Source organism: Lutjanus erythropterus, chromosome 6 (assembly GCF_056507025.1).
Source record: "Lutjanus erythropterus isolate fLutEry1 chromosome 6, fLutEry1.hap2, whole genome shotgun sequence".
Taxonomy (NCBI): domain Eukaryota; kingdom Metazoa; phylum Chordata; class Actinopteri; order Lutjaniformes; family Lutjanidae; genus Lutjanus; species Lutjanus erythropterus.
In genome coordinates this window covers 3050220-3067215 of record NC_139322.1, presented here as the reverse complement: position 1 = coordinate 3067215, position 16996 = coordinate 3050220, and the positions used below count along the sequence as shown (strand labels likewise).

The window sequence follows — 16996 nt, the reverse complement described above, 5'->3', positions numbered from 1 at the left end:
TTGTCTGTCTTTCCAGCTCCAAACAAAGTCTGTCAGTTAGAGACAGTTTACCTCTATGAACTTTTTCCACCTCAGTCATGTGAAATGAATAGAAACGACATGTCAGTGACAACAGAGAAGATTCCAGCTGCAGGCGTGAAATCAAAGGCAGTTTGACTGTTGTTACATGTTGCCATGTTATAGTTTATTTTAAATTAAAACTCTTGTAACTACAAGACCCTGACTTTTCCTCTGTGTATATTTTATTCTAACATTGTTATTTTATTAAATATTTTAAAAAGACAAATTAGGAGACACTACATGGACTGTTTGACAGTGGGGTTTAAACCTGTACTGCCTTGTTGTTCTCACATTGTACACAGTGTAATGTTTACTTTCTCACTTTAAAGAAAATGTATGTGGGTAACCATAGCAACCATAGTAACCATAGTAACCATAATAACAGCAGTGCCGGGTCGGAACGTGTTCTAACATGATTGCTGCAGCCTGGTACAAGAACACAGTGTGTTTTTTGCGTCATCAGTTCTCAGCATCGTGTCCTGAGTGAAGTTTTCTTCATCAGCAGATTCTTTGACACTTACTTTGATATATGAATGTGTGTATTTATGTAAACTGTATTCTTTTGTTTTGAGGATTTGATTATTTTGTTTAAATCCTGCAGTTATTGAGGTGTTAGTATTAATGAACAGGGCCTCAGGTCAAACTTTTTCTTCTCTTCAACCTCTCACAGATGTGGTTCTGTATACGGTCGTGAGCCTTGTCACCGTTGTCATCATCTCGGGGCTGGTGCTGATGATAATCTGCATTCAGAGGAAGAGCAAACCTGATGGTGAGGCAACTTACACAGGAACACACACAACAGAAACTTCCCATTTCTCACCAACTGTGACGTTTTGTCACTCAGACTTGCATAAATGTTTCAACCATCGATTGCAACAATTCACATTTCAGTTTGACAGTGTGGTTCTGCTCATAAAATCAGGGGTGGATCTAGAGGGGTGGCATCGTGTAGTTACCATCCCTAAAAGATGCCTCTCCTCTCCAGCTGCCACCTCAGATTTTCACAACCTAATTAAAAAAAAATAGTTCTGAAAAGTTGAGTCTGCAAGCAAAGCTTTGATGTCCAAGTGCCAGTGAAGTTTCAATTTTACTCAGCTCGGCCTGTTTAAAGCAATTATACACCAAATAACTAATCAGAGCTGATACTGTATGCTAATACATAAAGGCATGATGACAATACAGATGAGCCAGTGGTTAAGTTGATCCAGCCCCTGTATCTGTGCAGATCTGCTGTCATATGACTATAAATTTCAGAAAACCATGAACTGGCCCGTTACAAGGTTTAATAGCCAAGAGTTTGATATTTGAAAATATATTTTCCAGAAAAATTGAAGAGTTAAAAACCAGAATCCCTTCAAAATACAGTTTTGTCCCAATTCTAAAGAATGACTAACATACTGTTGAAATAGTTTTCTGTTGTTTGTAGGATTAATAAACTCATAGTCAGTTCTGGTTAGCAGGTGAAATGACTTTCACAGTGACCTCCAGGCTACACTGTGCTAACAGTAGATCACCATCGAGACTTATGCTCTGTTCATGCAGGGAGCAACACTACGCCTGCGTACCTGCTGGGTCTGCAGGTCTCACTGCGCTCTTCATGTGAACAGTCAGGTGGTCCCTACATGGTAACCATGGGAACGGTCCAATGTTCCTTTAGTACAGGAAGATTTGTTTTTGTTTCTTGTGTTTCTCTGTGGTTGGTGCTTCATCATCGACTGTTTTTCTGTTGTTTCAACCAACAAGAGTGACCTTCAATCCTCATCACCACTTTCAGTTATTACTCATTATAATAAAGAAAAATATTCTGTCTGTTCCACAGGTTTGATAACCAGAGAAAACACCGACGACACAAACATGGAGGTGACTTTCTTTAACTCTTGTTTACTCTCACTGTTGGATCAGATGAACCAGTGTATGAGATTATCATTAGAGATTAACTGAGATGATCCTGACCTGCTGTGGAATGGAAACATAATCTGAAGACATTTTCAAATTATATTTTCTTAAGGTGAACTTTAGTGTGCAACACTGGTTACTTTAAAAATGAATTCCAATACAGTTATTAATTATCTGTTAAAAATGAAGTCAGTAATTTAAACAAAGTATCATTATATTAAAGTAATGTAACTTTCTGATTACTGAAATCTTGTGAAATTCTTTAGTCTAATATAGTCAAATCAATGTAGATTATTTTCTAAATTAATCAATTAGTTGCTCATAGTGAAACAGTTCAACTATAAACCCAAAAACACCAAACATGTCATGGTGGGAATCCACAATGGTACAGTGATACTTTAAGGCAACATTTACATTTTAACAGTTTCCCATGACTTTATTATCAAATGAAGTACATTAAACAATTAAAAATTAAACTTTGCCCACCTACTATATGAATCCATTTCTTCCAGATTGTAAAATGACAGAAAAAGACGAAGAAGAATTCAACATGACGTCCAGAGAGTCATGTGACAAATTAAAACACTGCTGTTAGTTTCTGTGGGTTCCTTCTTTCCTCTGTTTTAAATGCAGTATCATAGACAGCTAACGATCAGTATCAGGGCTGATCAAGGCACGTGTGAATCAATCAATATCGGCTAAAATAAACCTGATAACATGCTGATCCAGAGCTGCAAGACGAGCAGGTTAAGGTGACAAAACAGCAGAATTCAGTAAAGAAAAGGCAAAATACATCAATGAGAAACCTGATATTGAATGTTTTATCTCTCCTCTCTCTCACTAACACAAACACAGAAATCAGTCTTTTGTTTTGTGTTGTTTTCAGATGGCCGACTATGAGAACTTTCCTCGCATCTCTTTATCTGAAAACTCGACCTACGCGACCCTCCATCCAGCCACCAGGGATCTGAACCAAATCTACTCCACACTCACACACACACAACACACATGACATGGTTTGGATTCACACCTGGATTCTGTTCCTGTGCTTTAAGGCTCCTCTTGTTTTGTAATGTGATTTAAATCAGATTTAACTATGTATGTATTAAGGCTCTGTGCTGAAACATGAAAGTATTTTCTACTGTGATGTGAGACAAATGAACAGATGAAATGTTAATATTTTGTCCTTTTTGTCTCATAAGTGTTGGATGTGCGACCTTCACTGGATTTCCTACCTTCACCTCACAGTAAAATATTTTACTTTTTCCTTAGTTACATTTGTCTGTCAGCTTTAGTTACTAGTTCCTTTTCAGGAGACATTTTTTCGTACCCCTGAGTGGTCCATGGAGAACACACTGAGGAGCCTTCTTTTATTGCAGGTTGGGCTCCTCCTATTGTGGAGATCAGATTTTGTTAGTTTTCTGAGGCTCCTCCTTATTTCACTGTAAATGCAGTGAAGGAGAGAGAGGTTATTACTTCATGTTTCAGTGGGTGCACCTGTGATGATACCCAGACTCTGAGAACAAGATATAAACTGTCTCTTAAGATCTCTGATGAGCTCTCAGCAGTTTTCCACAAACACAATCATAAATGAATTTTGTACAAGTGGAGTCAGGGTTTATGGGGACCTGAGACCTGACTTTTCACCTACATATGAGGACACTGATGTCTAAGGGGGACATCAGGTCAAAAAAACTTATCAAAGTGCAGAGCAAAGAGTGTCCATGAATAAACATGAAATTAACATTTCCAAATTACCCAGGAATTGTAATAAGTTACTTTTTCACTCATTACTCACTTAATTACCTTAGTCGTTATATTACTTTTGCAAAATTGAGTTGCTGATACAGTGAACTGCAAAGTCCCACAAAGCTTTTGTTTTTTGTTGTCCACATGTTGGCTTACCTTGCAAGGCAGCTAGATTCTTGAGATCACACAGCAGAAGCAGGAGAAACGGTTTCTAAAGACGACTTCCCAGATGATTCTGTGTAACAAAGCAGCATGTCAGGATAGATGTCGACTGTAGTGGAAACAAAGTGCACCAGTAATATTCATCCACAAACATCAGATACAATAGTAAAACACTGACAGAGAACATTTTACTGCAGAATGACTACTTTTACTTTTGATTCTGTGAGCAAGTTTTGCTGATAATTCTGACATAATTTTACATATAATGAATGAATTAATTAATTACTGCAGGGTTTTTAGCCTCATTCTTGTGGAGTATTTTCCTAATGTAGTATTAGTACTTTTACTTGAGGAAAGCATCCAAATATTCCTTCCTCCACTGGTGACACCACACTGAAACTGAAAACACTGAACTGAATATCAGCTGAAGAAATGGCCTGAAAAGTAACAAAAAAACAAACAAACATCTGGATTAAAATAATTTTCTCTTCATTCTTTTTCAACTTTGTGGGGTGTTTTTGTGTTGTTTTTAATCCATCACTGTTTCATCCAGCACAAGGATTAAAATAAACTTTACTTCCCCTCCATGAGATTAAAATGTCAGCTGTCTGATTGGGTGATGATGATGACGATGATGATGATGCTGACACTGTTGCCAAAATGTAAAATAACCTCAGTATCCTCTTTTGTCTTCTTGCTGTCTCCTCCTGTATTGTTGGTACATGTTTTCAAACTGTTTGTGTCTGTTCTCACAGTCTGATGGCTGCTTTGTTGGTTTCTGCTCATTTTCCAACATTTCTCTTATTATGTTGAAACAGCATAAGGTCGTAGTCATGGTTAATTGTTGATAAGTTAAAGTAAATCTAGAGAGGTGTTTTCATATTTGTTCCTGTCTATGTCAAGTCCTTTGAGACTTTCCACTGATAAAAAATGTTTTAAAAAGGCATTAAAAAAATAAAAAACTCTAGTAGTTTATTTTTCTCATGTTCTCTCATCTACTGCTGTTGTGCAACAGGCGTTTCAGCAGTTAAATGTGTTACTTCCTTGTCAGCTGTTTGTGACATTATGAACAAATATGGTCAAATAAATTCTGTGTTTGTTTGTGGTCATGCACTGTAAAAAAAAAAAAAAAAGTTGAGATGACTCAAACTTTCAAGGCAACACACTGTAAGAGTTTTTTGAGTCCAACTCAAATGCTTAACTTTTGAAATGAATTTGAAAAACTAACTGAACTGAACTATAATCTCTAATTCAGAAAATGTATTTTTCTTCTTTAGATAAACTTGAATCGTTGAGGGTTTTTGTAGTGTCTGAAAAATTAAATAGTTTTAATTGAAAATATTACAATTCTAACATTAAGAACATTTTACTTTCAGTTCAATGAATTCATTCACTTGGTAGTTTTTATTTAAATACCATATTTTGAGTTTGTAAAATTCAAAGCTTTAAGTATATCTAAAGAGAGAAAGTAAATTATCTCAACAAAAGATCAGTAGTTGGTGAAACATTTTGAAAACTAAAGTTGGGCTCAAAATATTTTGGATTTGGTTGATTTTGGTTTGTTGCCTTAAATCTTTCATTTATTTTCACAGTGTAGGAAGCTTGACAGTTTTTTTTAGACGTGTAAAGATCTGTGCCAAATACAGCTTTTCATTTCTTCTTTTCTCTGCCTGAACTTGGCAGCTAAAAACAGATGACAGTCAAAAATGAGCAAAACTGTGAATTGAATGAGGAACTAATCAAAGTAAAGGAACAAAAATGGATGGACCAGACTGCTTCTATTGATACTTGACAGTTCTGATACATTTCAGTCGGTACACAGAAAGTATTTTTAGTTTAACTGGTACTTTATTTTCACACTAAACCACTTTGTTCAGTTGTTTTTGCTTCTATGCAACAATTCAGCTAAATCAACAGTGACAGAAGTTTCCTTTTTCTTTAAAACACCGTCCTTTTTGAAGATATTCCTATAAAAGGCTGCTGTGGAACATATAAAAGGTGCTGCTTCTTTACTCAACCTCATTAATTAGTCTCTTGTCGGCCCTTTGACTGCTTTGATGAGGAGAAACAGAAACATGTCGAATGATTTTAAACAGATAAAATATGTTGGAGGTGCGTGAAACTTTGCAGAAATAGAGCAAGAGTTTTTCAGCCTGTTTGCTGACACATAGAGCAGGTTAGGACGTCCTCGTTTAGGAAAACTGAACCAATCAGCTGTTCACTCTCTCACTTGTTTCTATCACCTCCAGTTAGGAAGTGCGGTGAGCTTCAACAACTATGCTCTTTAATGTTGCTATGGATACAAGTTGGGTAGAGGATGACTTTTGAACCGTGCATTACAGTCGTGCATTAAGCGGTTTTAACACACACCTACCAGCCAATCAGATTCAGCCAGACCATGCTATGAGTTTTAATGAAGATTCACACAAATGTGCAGGAAACCTGCTGTAGGAACAAAGACTGACAGAGGAGGGAGGAGAGCAGAGAGCTGTGTGTCGTGTTTAGAGGAGGGACTCCATCATTTAGAGAAGTAAGAAGTTCCTGATTAACCAGTGAAGAAAGAAGAGAGACAACAGTAAACCAGCAGAGCCTCAAGATGAAAGTCCATCACAGTTTGATCTGCCTCTTCTTCTTCCTCTGTGAGTACATTTACTTTGTTTTTCTGTCACTCTCTCCTGTTGTTAATGGATAATTTGACAATTTCTCAGGGTTGTCAGGACTGTTTTATGTGGTTAAATTAGTGGAGTAACGATCCACTCATGCATCTTATTCACTGGACTAAGATATAAGTGCATCAGTTCAGACGGTCTGTATCAGTTAAAAGCTGAACATGAATCAGAATCAGCAGCACTAACGTATCGATACATCTCATTAGGACATGCTTGTGTTTCATTTTTGGCATCAGTGAAGTGCCAGTGTAACTTTCCTCTGTTTCCTCTCCTCCTGCCTCTACCTGCACCGCTCTCACTGGACGCCTGCTGCCGCGATCACACACAACAAGCGCTCCCCCCTCCCTCTCCTGTGTTTCCTCTTCATTTCCTCAAAACAGACAACGCTGAAAACAGCAACAGAAGTGACGTTGTCTCACCACCAAACTTTTATAAAGAGGAAGTGTGTTTTATAAGAAAGATGAGAAACGCTGCTGCAAATCATTTATACAAAACATGTCTGACAGCAGAGAACAGAGACGAGTCTGACCCACAGAGACGTCATGTCACTGTGAGAGCAGGAAACACAGAGCATCACTGTTCCTCCACACTAATCAAAACCACAGCACTCTTCATATGAAACACAGCAGCACATCATCTTACTGCAAAAATGTTTTTAAGTTTGTTCACAGATTCTCATTTAGGCTACAGGATCTCATTTACACATGAGACTCATAATAAGATGTTCACACCACTGTAATGTCTTCTTCTCTCTGTCTCTACTGTTACTATATTTAGTAAAACTGTCAGGATTTCTTTATGCAACTAACAGCACTCTACAAATGTAGCATTAATTGAATCAAAATGTAAAGACTGACACATTGTCTTGCATTGCATCATATCGTATTGAATCGTGACAGAGCTGAATTGTATCAAACCCAGTTGTTGTCCATTTAAAATTTTAAGATATATTGTGGCGTTGAACGTGTATCGAGATACATATCGAATCAGTCTCAGTCAGTGACATACACACCCCTAACCATGATGCATTGCTGCAAATCAAACTAACCAACAGTGGCCTATAAGTTAAGTAGTAGTTAGTAGTTAAAATGAGCTCAACCTTAAACATTACAGCAGTAAATATCAGTAACATTAATGCAATAATATTAATCCAGAAACATCAGACATAATAACACTGACAGGGAACATTTAACTGCAACATGAACACTTTTACTTTAAGTACATGTATCTGATAATATTTCCATACTTTTACTTCAGTAAGGTTTTGTGAATGCAGCACTTTTACTTGTAGTGAAGTTTTTTTACTGTGTGATATTAGTACTTTTGCTCAAGTAAAGGATCTGAATACTTTTTAAACTCGTGGTCATTTCAGAGGAATAATCTCATGTCTGGACAGACAGACAGACAGACAGACAGACAGACAGACAGACAGTTGGACAGACAGACAGACTGCAGCTCAGCTAACATCAGACAGACAGAGGGACGTGCATCACACACTGCATGATATCAAACTTGGACAGGAGGAAACTCAAGTTAACCTGATTACTGTTCACCACAGTCGGGCGGAGACCTTGAATACTTGATGGGGCCCAACTCAACTTGCACAGTGTGCATGTGGGGCCAACCGGCTCTGATTATGTGTTATATTAAATGTTACACCTGCAGTTTCACCTGAAATATCGTCTGTCTGCGGTTCACTGGCTGCTGCTGCTGTACAGGTTTCTGTGGACGGCAGCACCGGTGGCTTTTTGGAAAAGTTGAGGATGAGAATGAAACACTTCCTCTTCAGGGCAGGTTACAGAGGCTACATGCACGTCGGAGGCTTACTGCTGCCTCTCTGTTAGACTCCAGTACTGCAGAGACGACATGATGGTGCAGTCAGAGAGAGACACTGAGAAATTACTTGTACAGTGTCATTTTTGAAACGCAAAAGATGCAGGACTTTTGAGAAAATGTTTTGGGCTTCAGCCTCAGTAGCCACCCCCAAATTCACCCAATTGGGAGCTGGTGGCCCTATAATTCACAATATCAATAAATTTCCCAGGAAGGAGGGACAGAGTTGTGTTGTATGTTAGTAACAGAAGGCTGATCTTTGTGTGACGGACTTTCAGGTTGTGCAAAGTGCAGCAGGATCAGACTGTGAGCTGCAGGAGAAGAAAACTTTTAACTGAAGAGGAGCAAAAGTTATGCAGAAATGAGGATAATTCTGATCCCATCAGTCTCTTCATTCTGTCTCTGGTAGAAGCAGTTTATGTTTATGTTTTTCATACAAATTTATCATCATATTTTTTGCACTATTTCAGAGTTGATGAGACATTATTACATATACAATTGATTATACATGTACAGAACTTTTAGAAAGGTGCGGAATAAAAGCATCACTTTTCTTAAATTTTTCTGTTAAGAACTGAATTAACCATTTGAAGAATTTTGACTGGTCCATACACATATAAATCTGTCTCAGGTGTCAATCTGATGTCACCCATTAATGATGGAAACCAATAGAAGTGTAAAAAAAAAAAAAAAAGAAATAGATTAGATTATTCCAATTAATGGACAAAATGAGGGTTTCACTGATGTATCTTCTATCATGTAAGGGGTCCTTGGCTGAGAAAAAATGAAGAACCTCTGGCCTCAAAATATCCAGATATTATTTATAAGCCATATCACCCAGTCCTACCTGCACTTCAACATCCTCAGTCACAGGCTGTGGTTGAACTGGGCAGCTCCCAGTGTGACTCTGTGTTAATGTGAGGCAGGAAATATTGTGATCAGACAGTAACTAATGATTGTTTCTCTTTTAACAGCTCTGCAGGATGGAAACACTGGTCTCGTCGATGCACAAATCTCTGTCTATTCAGGAACTGAAGGACAAGATGTCAGAGTTCAATGTTCCTTTTCTTTTGGTGGGATCAGGATGTACTTCTGCAAGGAAACATGTGAAGAAAATGTTCTCATTGACACAACTGCTGTCATAGATCAGAGAGGCAGATACAGCATTGAATATATAAGAACTGCCAGAGGAGCAGAAGTTTTTGTGACCATCACAAATCTGATGAAGTCTGACTCTGGACTGTACCGCTGTGGTTTGATTGGACCAGGAGATTATGAGTACCATCAGTTTAAAATCATTGTTGTAGACGGTGAGTTTGTACTTAAAGTCATGAAAATGTTCTTTCTTGTCTGAAGAAAAGTTTGACTCTTCACGGATTTTTTCTTCACTGATAAATTCTTATTTATAACCAACAGGTCTGCTGTAACTAACTGATAAACTGAAACTGGGACACACACACCAGTTAATTTGAATATTAGTGGACCACACACACACAGTTATTGTTTCAAGTGATATTTTTTTAATTTTGAATTAAGGTGGGAACCAGATGAATCTCTGAGCTCATGTTTCATTTGCTCTGTCAGATTATTCACATTTGTAAATTAGTCTGGTGATGTCATGTTAGTCTGGGATGTGCTGTACAATATTTTTCATACGTTTTCATTTTGACATGTTTCAGTGTGACAGTTTTAAAAATCTGTGCTGACTGTATATCAGTTCAGTCAGCTCTCTGTTCTGATGAACAGTCAGAAAATAAGAAGCATGTTGAGACTGAAACAAGAATATATTGAAAATAACTGAGCTGTTGTGCTCTGAGCTTTAACCCTTTGATGCACAAACTGTCCAAACCTCTTCTACGACACAACATGGGTCAAATATGACTCATATTCATTTCATTATTTCATACATGACTGAGTGTTTTTATATATATCTTTTGAAATCATTTTATTTCATTATTTCATATTCTAGTTATTCATTAAGTATCTTGTTCTATCTTGATGATCACAAATCATTTTTTTAAATGTTTTCTTTCTTGATGATTTATTTCTTCATGATGTTTACATACATAGATCAAACAAATCAGGAAATACTTTACTGATCATTTTGTTAAAATAATTATTTTAGCAATGGTTTGTATCAAACAATAATATATTCAATATTTGAAATCTGTTTTTTTCTCTCTGTGTCACATATCATATAAATATCACTGATAACCGATGACTCTAATATTGAACACTAGTCTATCTGTAGTGAACTGTGCATGGACGCTCTTAGTTGGTGGAGATATTTGTCTGATTAATTTTAATAATGAGTAAGTCTACATGCAGTGAGTTAGTTTGTCTTTGCTGAGAGGTGTAGGTACCCCACTGAACCTCACTCATGATAGGGATTGGAGATTCCAGCTGTTTCCCGTGAACCAGGAATCTCCTGAAGGTCATACGCCTGCGTTGTTTAAGTCCCTGTCCTTCACACACGCCGCCTGTTGCTACGACAGAATGGACGGTTTATTGAGGTTCTCAGATTGACCCCACTGGGGTCGGTCACGGTCCTGACAGAGAACCAAGAAGACAAACAAACACCACCAAAACTACATCTAGTATTTTCCATAAATAATGATTTGCAATAACAATAAAAAAATATTAAATGAAAATCTGGAATATTAAATTATGAAATACTATTATTTCAAAGACACAATCAGCCAGTAAGTGAAGAAAAATCAAAATAAGGATTTTTGACGATCAAAAAAAGTTAATCAAGGAATACATCTAAAACTGAATAATGAAAGTGATTTATTGCAAAAAAAAAAAAGTGAAGAAATAAAATAAAAACTCAGTCGGGTCTTTTTTGACCCAGGCTCAGTTTAAAATGAATGTGATTCAGTAGAACAGAAAAGTACAAACAAATTTAGTTATCATCACTGTTAACCATTTACACAATGAAAAAAATGTATTGTTTCATTAAAGCATCAAAACAGATATAATGAAATCAAATCTAATTTCAGGCAGATTGTGAGATTATGATGTGATAAATCTTTGGTGAAAGAATCTAAATCAGTTAAATCATTAAACAATGATCATCAGTCACAGACTGTTTGATCTGAGCAGCTTCAAGTGTGACTGTAGATCAGATCTGAAACAGGAATTATTGTGATTTCTTACAGAAACTAAAGATGGTAACTGTTGTTCATCTTTTCAACAGCTGTGCTGGTTGGAAATCCTACTAAAGAAAAAACCTTCTACACAAGAACTGGAGAAAATATTGTAGTACAATGCTTCTTTACTAGTGTTGGAAGCAGTAAGTACTTCTGCAGGGATGATTGTAAAGAAGGAAACATTCTTGTTCAAACACCTGGTGGTAAAGGTCAGAAAGGCAGATACAGTATTGAATTTATAAGAGCATCTACAGGAGGATCTGTGTTTGTGAGCATCACACAGCTGAACAAGTCTGACTCAGGACGGTACAGGTGTGCAGTGGACAGACCTTTATCACCAGATCCCTACCATGAATTCAACATCGTGGTCACAGATGGTGAGTTTTCACTTTAAGTGCTCTATTTGAAAAGTGCACTGAGATAACTTCTGTTATGATTTGGTGTTCTGTGAATAAAACTGACTTGAGAAGAAAATGAAAGAGAATGATCATGTTTGTGTCTCTGGAGGTCTGAAGAAAGTTTTCTCTCCTTGTGTCTGTCTGTTTTTGTTGTTCACAGATTCAACCACTTCAGGACCAGACTTCAAACTACCAGCTTCAACAACATCAGTCCCATCAGTCTCCACACCAACAACCACAACACAGAGTTTAAGCCCTCAGTCTGACGAGCAGGAGCCTGGAACATCACCAACTACAGGTACGTCCACACACTGTATCTGATAGATACACAGCTGCCTTTTCACCACCACAGTCCAGTACAACATCTGTATCACTGCTGAAACCACATCAGTCCACCATTTTACTATCACCTGTGAACAAGACCCTGAGATACTTGAAGTCCTTTTTGCTTGGGGCAGCAAGTCGCTCCCAATTCAGAGGGATCAATCCACTGTCTGAGAAGCATGGCCTCAGACTTGGTGGTTTTGAGTCACATCCTGGTGCTTCACACTCAGCAAACCACCCCAGTGTGTGCCGAACGTCACAGTCTGAGGAAGCCAACAGAACCACTTCATCTGCAAAAACCAAAGACACAACGCTGATGTTCCCAAAACTGGACTCACTCCAGCTGCACCTTTGATGGACCTTGAGTCCAACACCCAATGAAAATGTGTTAGACTTTGTGCCGAGGATACGGACACAGGTCTCACAACAGTCCCAGTCCACCATGCTCCCACAGTACCCCCCACAGAATCCCCAGGGTGCACGGTCATAACCCTTCTCCAAGTCCACAAAACACATCTGAACCTGATGGTCGAACTTCCATGACTCCCCAGTAACCGTGCAGACAGGCTAAACAGCTGGTCAGTGGTTAAATTGTTGTCTACAACCTTGTTTGCTGTGTTCTATGTTCTTATATGATTTTATTGGAAACCTGCCAGCCAATCAGAAATGAGCATTATCCACAGGCATGGATCATGTCCAATTCAAATCTTACCTGCCAAGGTGTCTTACAAGTATATAATGTTTACATATTTTTGGTCTCAGGAGCTTCATGTACACGAGTCTATGAGGACATTAATGGTATAATCCACATGGACGTGTCAGTGTAAACTTCTTCTACTCTGTCAACTACAGGTCCATGGCTGTATGTGGGTCTGACTCTGGCTGTCCTCGTCGTCCTTCTATCATTGGCTGTGCTGATATACTGCAGGAAGAAGTCGGCTAAACCCAACGGTGAGTCAACAGGAAACACACACAACTTCCCATTTTCACAGAATGACACAACAGGATACCACCTGTCCACAGCAACGCACCAGTGTGACAAAAGTTGAGATTCATTTAAGGTGAAACAGCTCCAGTTCCTGGTTTAGATTAAATTTGTTTTTCTATATCCTGTATTGAGTTTTCTCCACAGGAAGGGCACTTTAAAGGGCACATTTTGTCCACTAGCAGGGCACTTTGGGGGACACTTTACCCTTTAGTACTCTTTAGCACAGTGGACCACCCAAGAGAGGATTTATCATGTTTCATCTCTCATATCCAAGAGGACACTTTTGCAGCATTTTTTAACATGCAGGCATGTTTGAATGATCAGGCTGCCTATACAGTTTTTCCAACCTTTAAGTTTTTGTGATACACTGAATAAAATAAAGTGAACTAACAGAGTAGCAGGCTTCATTTTGGGATTCTACAGTAAAAGTTCCCCTTCCAGTGTCCTCACATTTATTATTCATCATGTCAAAGTCACTGAAGACTTTGTCTCAATCCAGAATCAGATAACTGTTGCACAATTCGGTCAGCTTTGATTGATGCTACATCCTCTTAATGATTTCCTGAAATGATGCTTCAATCACAAACTGTTATATTTTTCAGATCCTCCTGAAGAATCAGTGTACACTTCTGTCACAGAGGTGAGTTTTAGTACCTTTTTGACAACTAAGCATCATTATTGTTTGTGAAACGAGCTGATATTAATACAAACCAAACCTGCTCTTCTCCTGTAGATCAACCGAGTGTATGAGGACATCAGAGAGGACAGACACAGCAGATCTCCACCTGTGGAAATCTCTTCAAGTCACACCCACGCCAAATACACCACACCAAGTGGAGCTGAAAGCAACGATTACTACAGCTCTGTCACTGCAGCCCGATCCCAAGATACAGTAAGGGGAAAAAATAAAGCATTTTATCTTTGAGCTCAGGAAACAGCAACATTAGGCTGCAGTCACACAGACAGGACAAGAACCATAAGACTACATCCACCCACTACACAGGCAACAAAAATTGCACTCATTTACCATAAGGTGGTGCTGTAACAATAAATTTTATGTTTTTGCAATTATCTTGAAAACCACTTGGCATAAAAGAAAAGTTCTTTCACTATTTTAATCATTCAGTTCATCTGCATCTTTGTTCAATTAGTCTGCTTTAAAAATATCAACTCATATGACTTTATCTCAATTTAATCAAAGTCCGATTTTTGTCCTAAATTTGTCTCAGACTGTTGAATCAATCGTTCTGAAAATTAATCAGCATCATCTACAGACTTTCCTGGTCTAAAGTTATCAAAGGAATTATTTATTGAAATAACTAATTTGCAGTGACTCATGAATGCAATGAGATATTAAGGTGAAAATTGTTCACTGAGCTTACGTATTAAAGCACATTCCATTTCACCTCTAGGTGGCGCCACAAACATGAAAAGTTTATATCTCATAATTGACTACATGGATTTGTACAAAACTCATTTTGCATAATCCTGGTCAGGACTCAGTGGATGCATGAATTTTGGTAATAACTGAATAAAATGTAGACAACTGTTGACATTTCACATTTTAAATTTCAAAATAAATCAGCCCTACGTCCCACAGAGCTGGAATTTCTTCTGCACATCTGCTGAATTGTGACAAAAGTTTGCTTCACTGTAACCTGTTATTAATTCATCTGTAGTCCATCAAAACATGAAAAATTACTGATGGAGATCAACACGGTGCATATTTGCTGCTGATGCTCTGAAATGCACAGAAAACACAGAGTTTCTATAGACAGATGTTTCAGTGCGGCGTGAACGCTGTCGTCATGTGAACGTGATGCTGACAGTCTAGACAAGAGATCAGACTGAAAGATTTAAACACTCTGACCTCTCTTTGTTTTTTTTTTGCAGGCTGAAGACGACTCGAGTAAACTCACCTACTCAGATCTGAATTTTTCCAACCGGACCGTTGGCTCGTCCAGCAGCGTCGTCCATGGTGACGGCGGTGATGTTGTGTACTCTGTGCCTCGAACATAACCGAGCCGTACCGAAGATGATGTGTACTCCACTGTTACTTAGCTCAATGCTGCTGCTGCCACATTTACTGCCGCCAACAGAAAGCTGAGTGGGTCACACTTTATTTTACACTGCACCGAAACGACGTAAGAAGCTGTACTTTATATTAAATTAGTCAAAAACTAGAAATAATGCATTATTTTTAAATACAGCTAAGACCTAATTAGACACCATACACCCAAGAGTGCACTAATAAACATAACAAGATATTCTTTGTATGAAAAAAATAATTTATTAGACAGTATTAGTCTGGGAGTCAGGTTCACCCCTCAGGTTTTTGTTCACTATTATTTCCTGTCAGTCAATAACTTGGAGCGTCGCCTCTTATCACAGATCTTTTGGCACTATACTTTGTGGTTATTATGGAGGAAACATTGTCTGCCTACAGAATACAGTAAGTCTGTGCAGTAACACACGGACAAAACAGATATGATTTCACTTTAGTTTACAGTACAATTCTGTCCTAAATTCCCCTCTAATAAAGTCTAATAATAGATCTAATAAAGGGTCTAATTCTGTCTATCAAAGAACATATTATTTCTAGTTTCTACCTGATTTAATACAAAATACAGCTTGTTATATGTTATTAGTGCACTGTAAAATAAAGTTTGACTAAAAGTGATTCACATGAAAATCTGTGACTTTTACATGTAATAATCGAAAATATGTTATATTTCTGTCCTCAGTACAAATGTGCTGCTTAAGTTTGGGTGGTAAAACGGTATTATGGTGTACCAGGGTACTAAGAAATCCTGATGGTATGATTTTCATTAAATGCAGACGCTCTTCTTTCTATTAAACTGAGAGGAGATGCTGTGTTGTAGTGTACAGCTGACACCACCAGGGGTCAGTGTCTGCATGTAGCTTTTATGACAAGAAGAAGAAACATGGCGTCTTGGGAATAAAGTTACAGGACTAACTAATTAAAAAAAAGAGAAAAATGCATCAGCGCCTGTTTTGGATTATGTTGGATTCAGTCTCGAGGATTAAAAATAAACTAACAAACACTGCAGACTGTTGACTGGTCAGAGTAGCGTTTCATCATGAGTGTAACTTCACAGAGGGAGAGGGGCAGACTAATTACTGGTGACTAGTAACGGTGAATGCACACTGAGTGAAACAGAAGGTGAGCATTGAAGCTGTCACTCTGGCAGAAAATGTACAGAGACGGCGCCGTAAATTTTACAGTTCAGGTTTGAGCTTGTCAGTGAATAAAGGCTGTATTTTATCAACGCCAAAGTGGAGCTGTGGAACAGTGTTGTTTCCCAGCTGTGAATAGTGCCACTATGACAATCAGCTCCATCTAAAATCATCTACACCGGTAAAATGTCAGGAGGGTATGAAGGTATGAAAAAGTGGATACCACCCAGGCCCTGTGCTGCTTCAACAGTTTGCTTCACATTAGAGCTACTTTTTCTTCTTCAATCTCATTCTAAATTCATTTTTTGGTTCAGATAAGTAGTTTTTGCTAAAGTTGTAAAGTGGTAGGTCTGGACAGTATAGATGAATTTGGCGATGTACCGGAAGGTAACCAGCTGCCATTGCTGCGGTGGCATCTCCCCACAGTAAGAGCGCAAATGAATGCGTTAGCGTTAGTTTTGACACCAGTGTCAAGGAGGTTGGAGGTGCAGTTCAGCTGCTCCAACAGTCGTGTCAGATTTCATCTTTGGAAAAAAACAGAATGCAAAAAGAAGGGAACCCCAGACC

At 38.1% G+C, this 16996-nt stretch overlaps 1 protein-coding gene across 1 annotated transcript; it reads left to right on the top strand.

Moving 5' to 3' along the window:
- The first annotated feature begins 6457 nt into the window (after positions 1 to 6457).
- On the top strand, positions 6458 to 16594 carry LOC146324637 (uncharacterized). The gene is made up of 8 exons (XM_084720237.1): positions 6458 to 6506; positions 9344 to 9679; positions 11569 to 11898; positions 12080 to 12217; positions 13096 to 13194; positions 13834 to 13871; positions 13965 to 14123; positions 15125 to 16594. The coding sequence occupies exons 1-8, from the start codon at positions 6464 to 6466 to the stop codon at positions 15248 to 15250; spliced, it is 1269 nt and encodes a 422-aa protein (XP_084576363.1). The 5' UTR covers positions 6458 to 6463; the 3' UTR covers positions 15251 to 16594.
- The last annotated feature ends 402 nt before the right edge of the window (positions 16595 to 16996 follow it).

Coding starts and splice junctions, on each gene's coding strand:
- LOC146324637 (XM_084720237.1), top strand. CDS start 6,464: ATGAAAGTCCATCACAGTTTGATCTGCCTCTTCTTCTTCCTCT. Junction 6,507..9,343: donor CTGCCTCTTCTTCTTCCTCT/GTGAGTACATTT, acceptor CTCTTTTAACAG/CTCTGCAGGATGGAAACACT. Junction 13,195..13,833: donor GAAGTCGGCTAAACCCAACG/GTGAGTCAACAG, acceptor TATATTTTTCAG/ATCCTCCTGAAGAATCAGTG.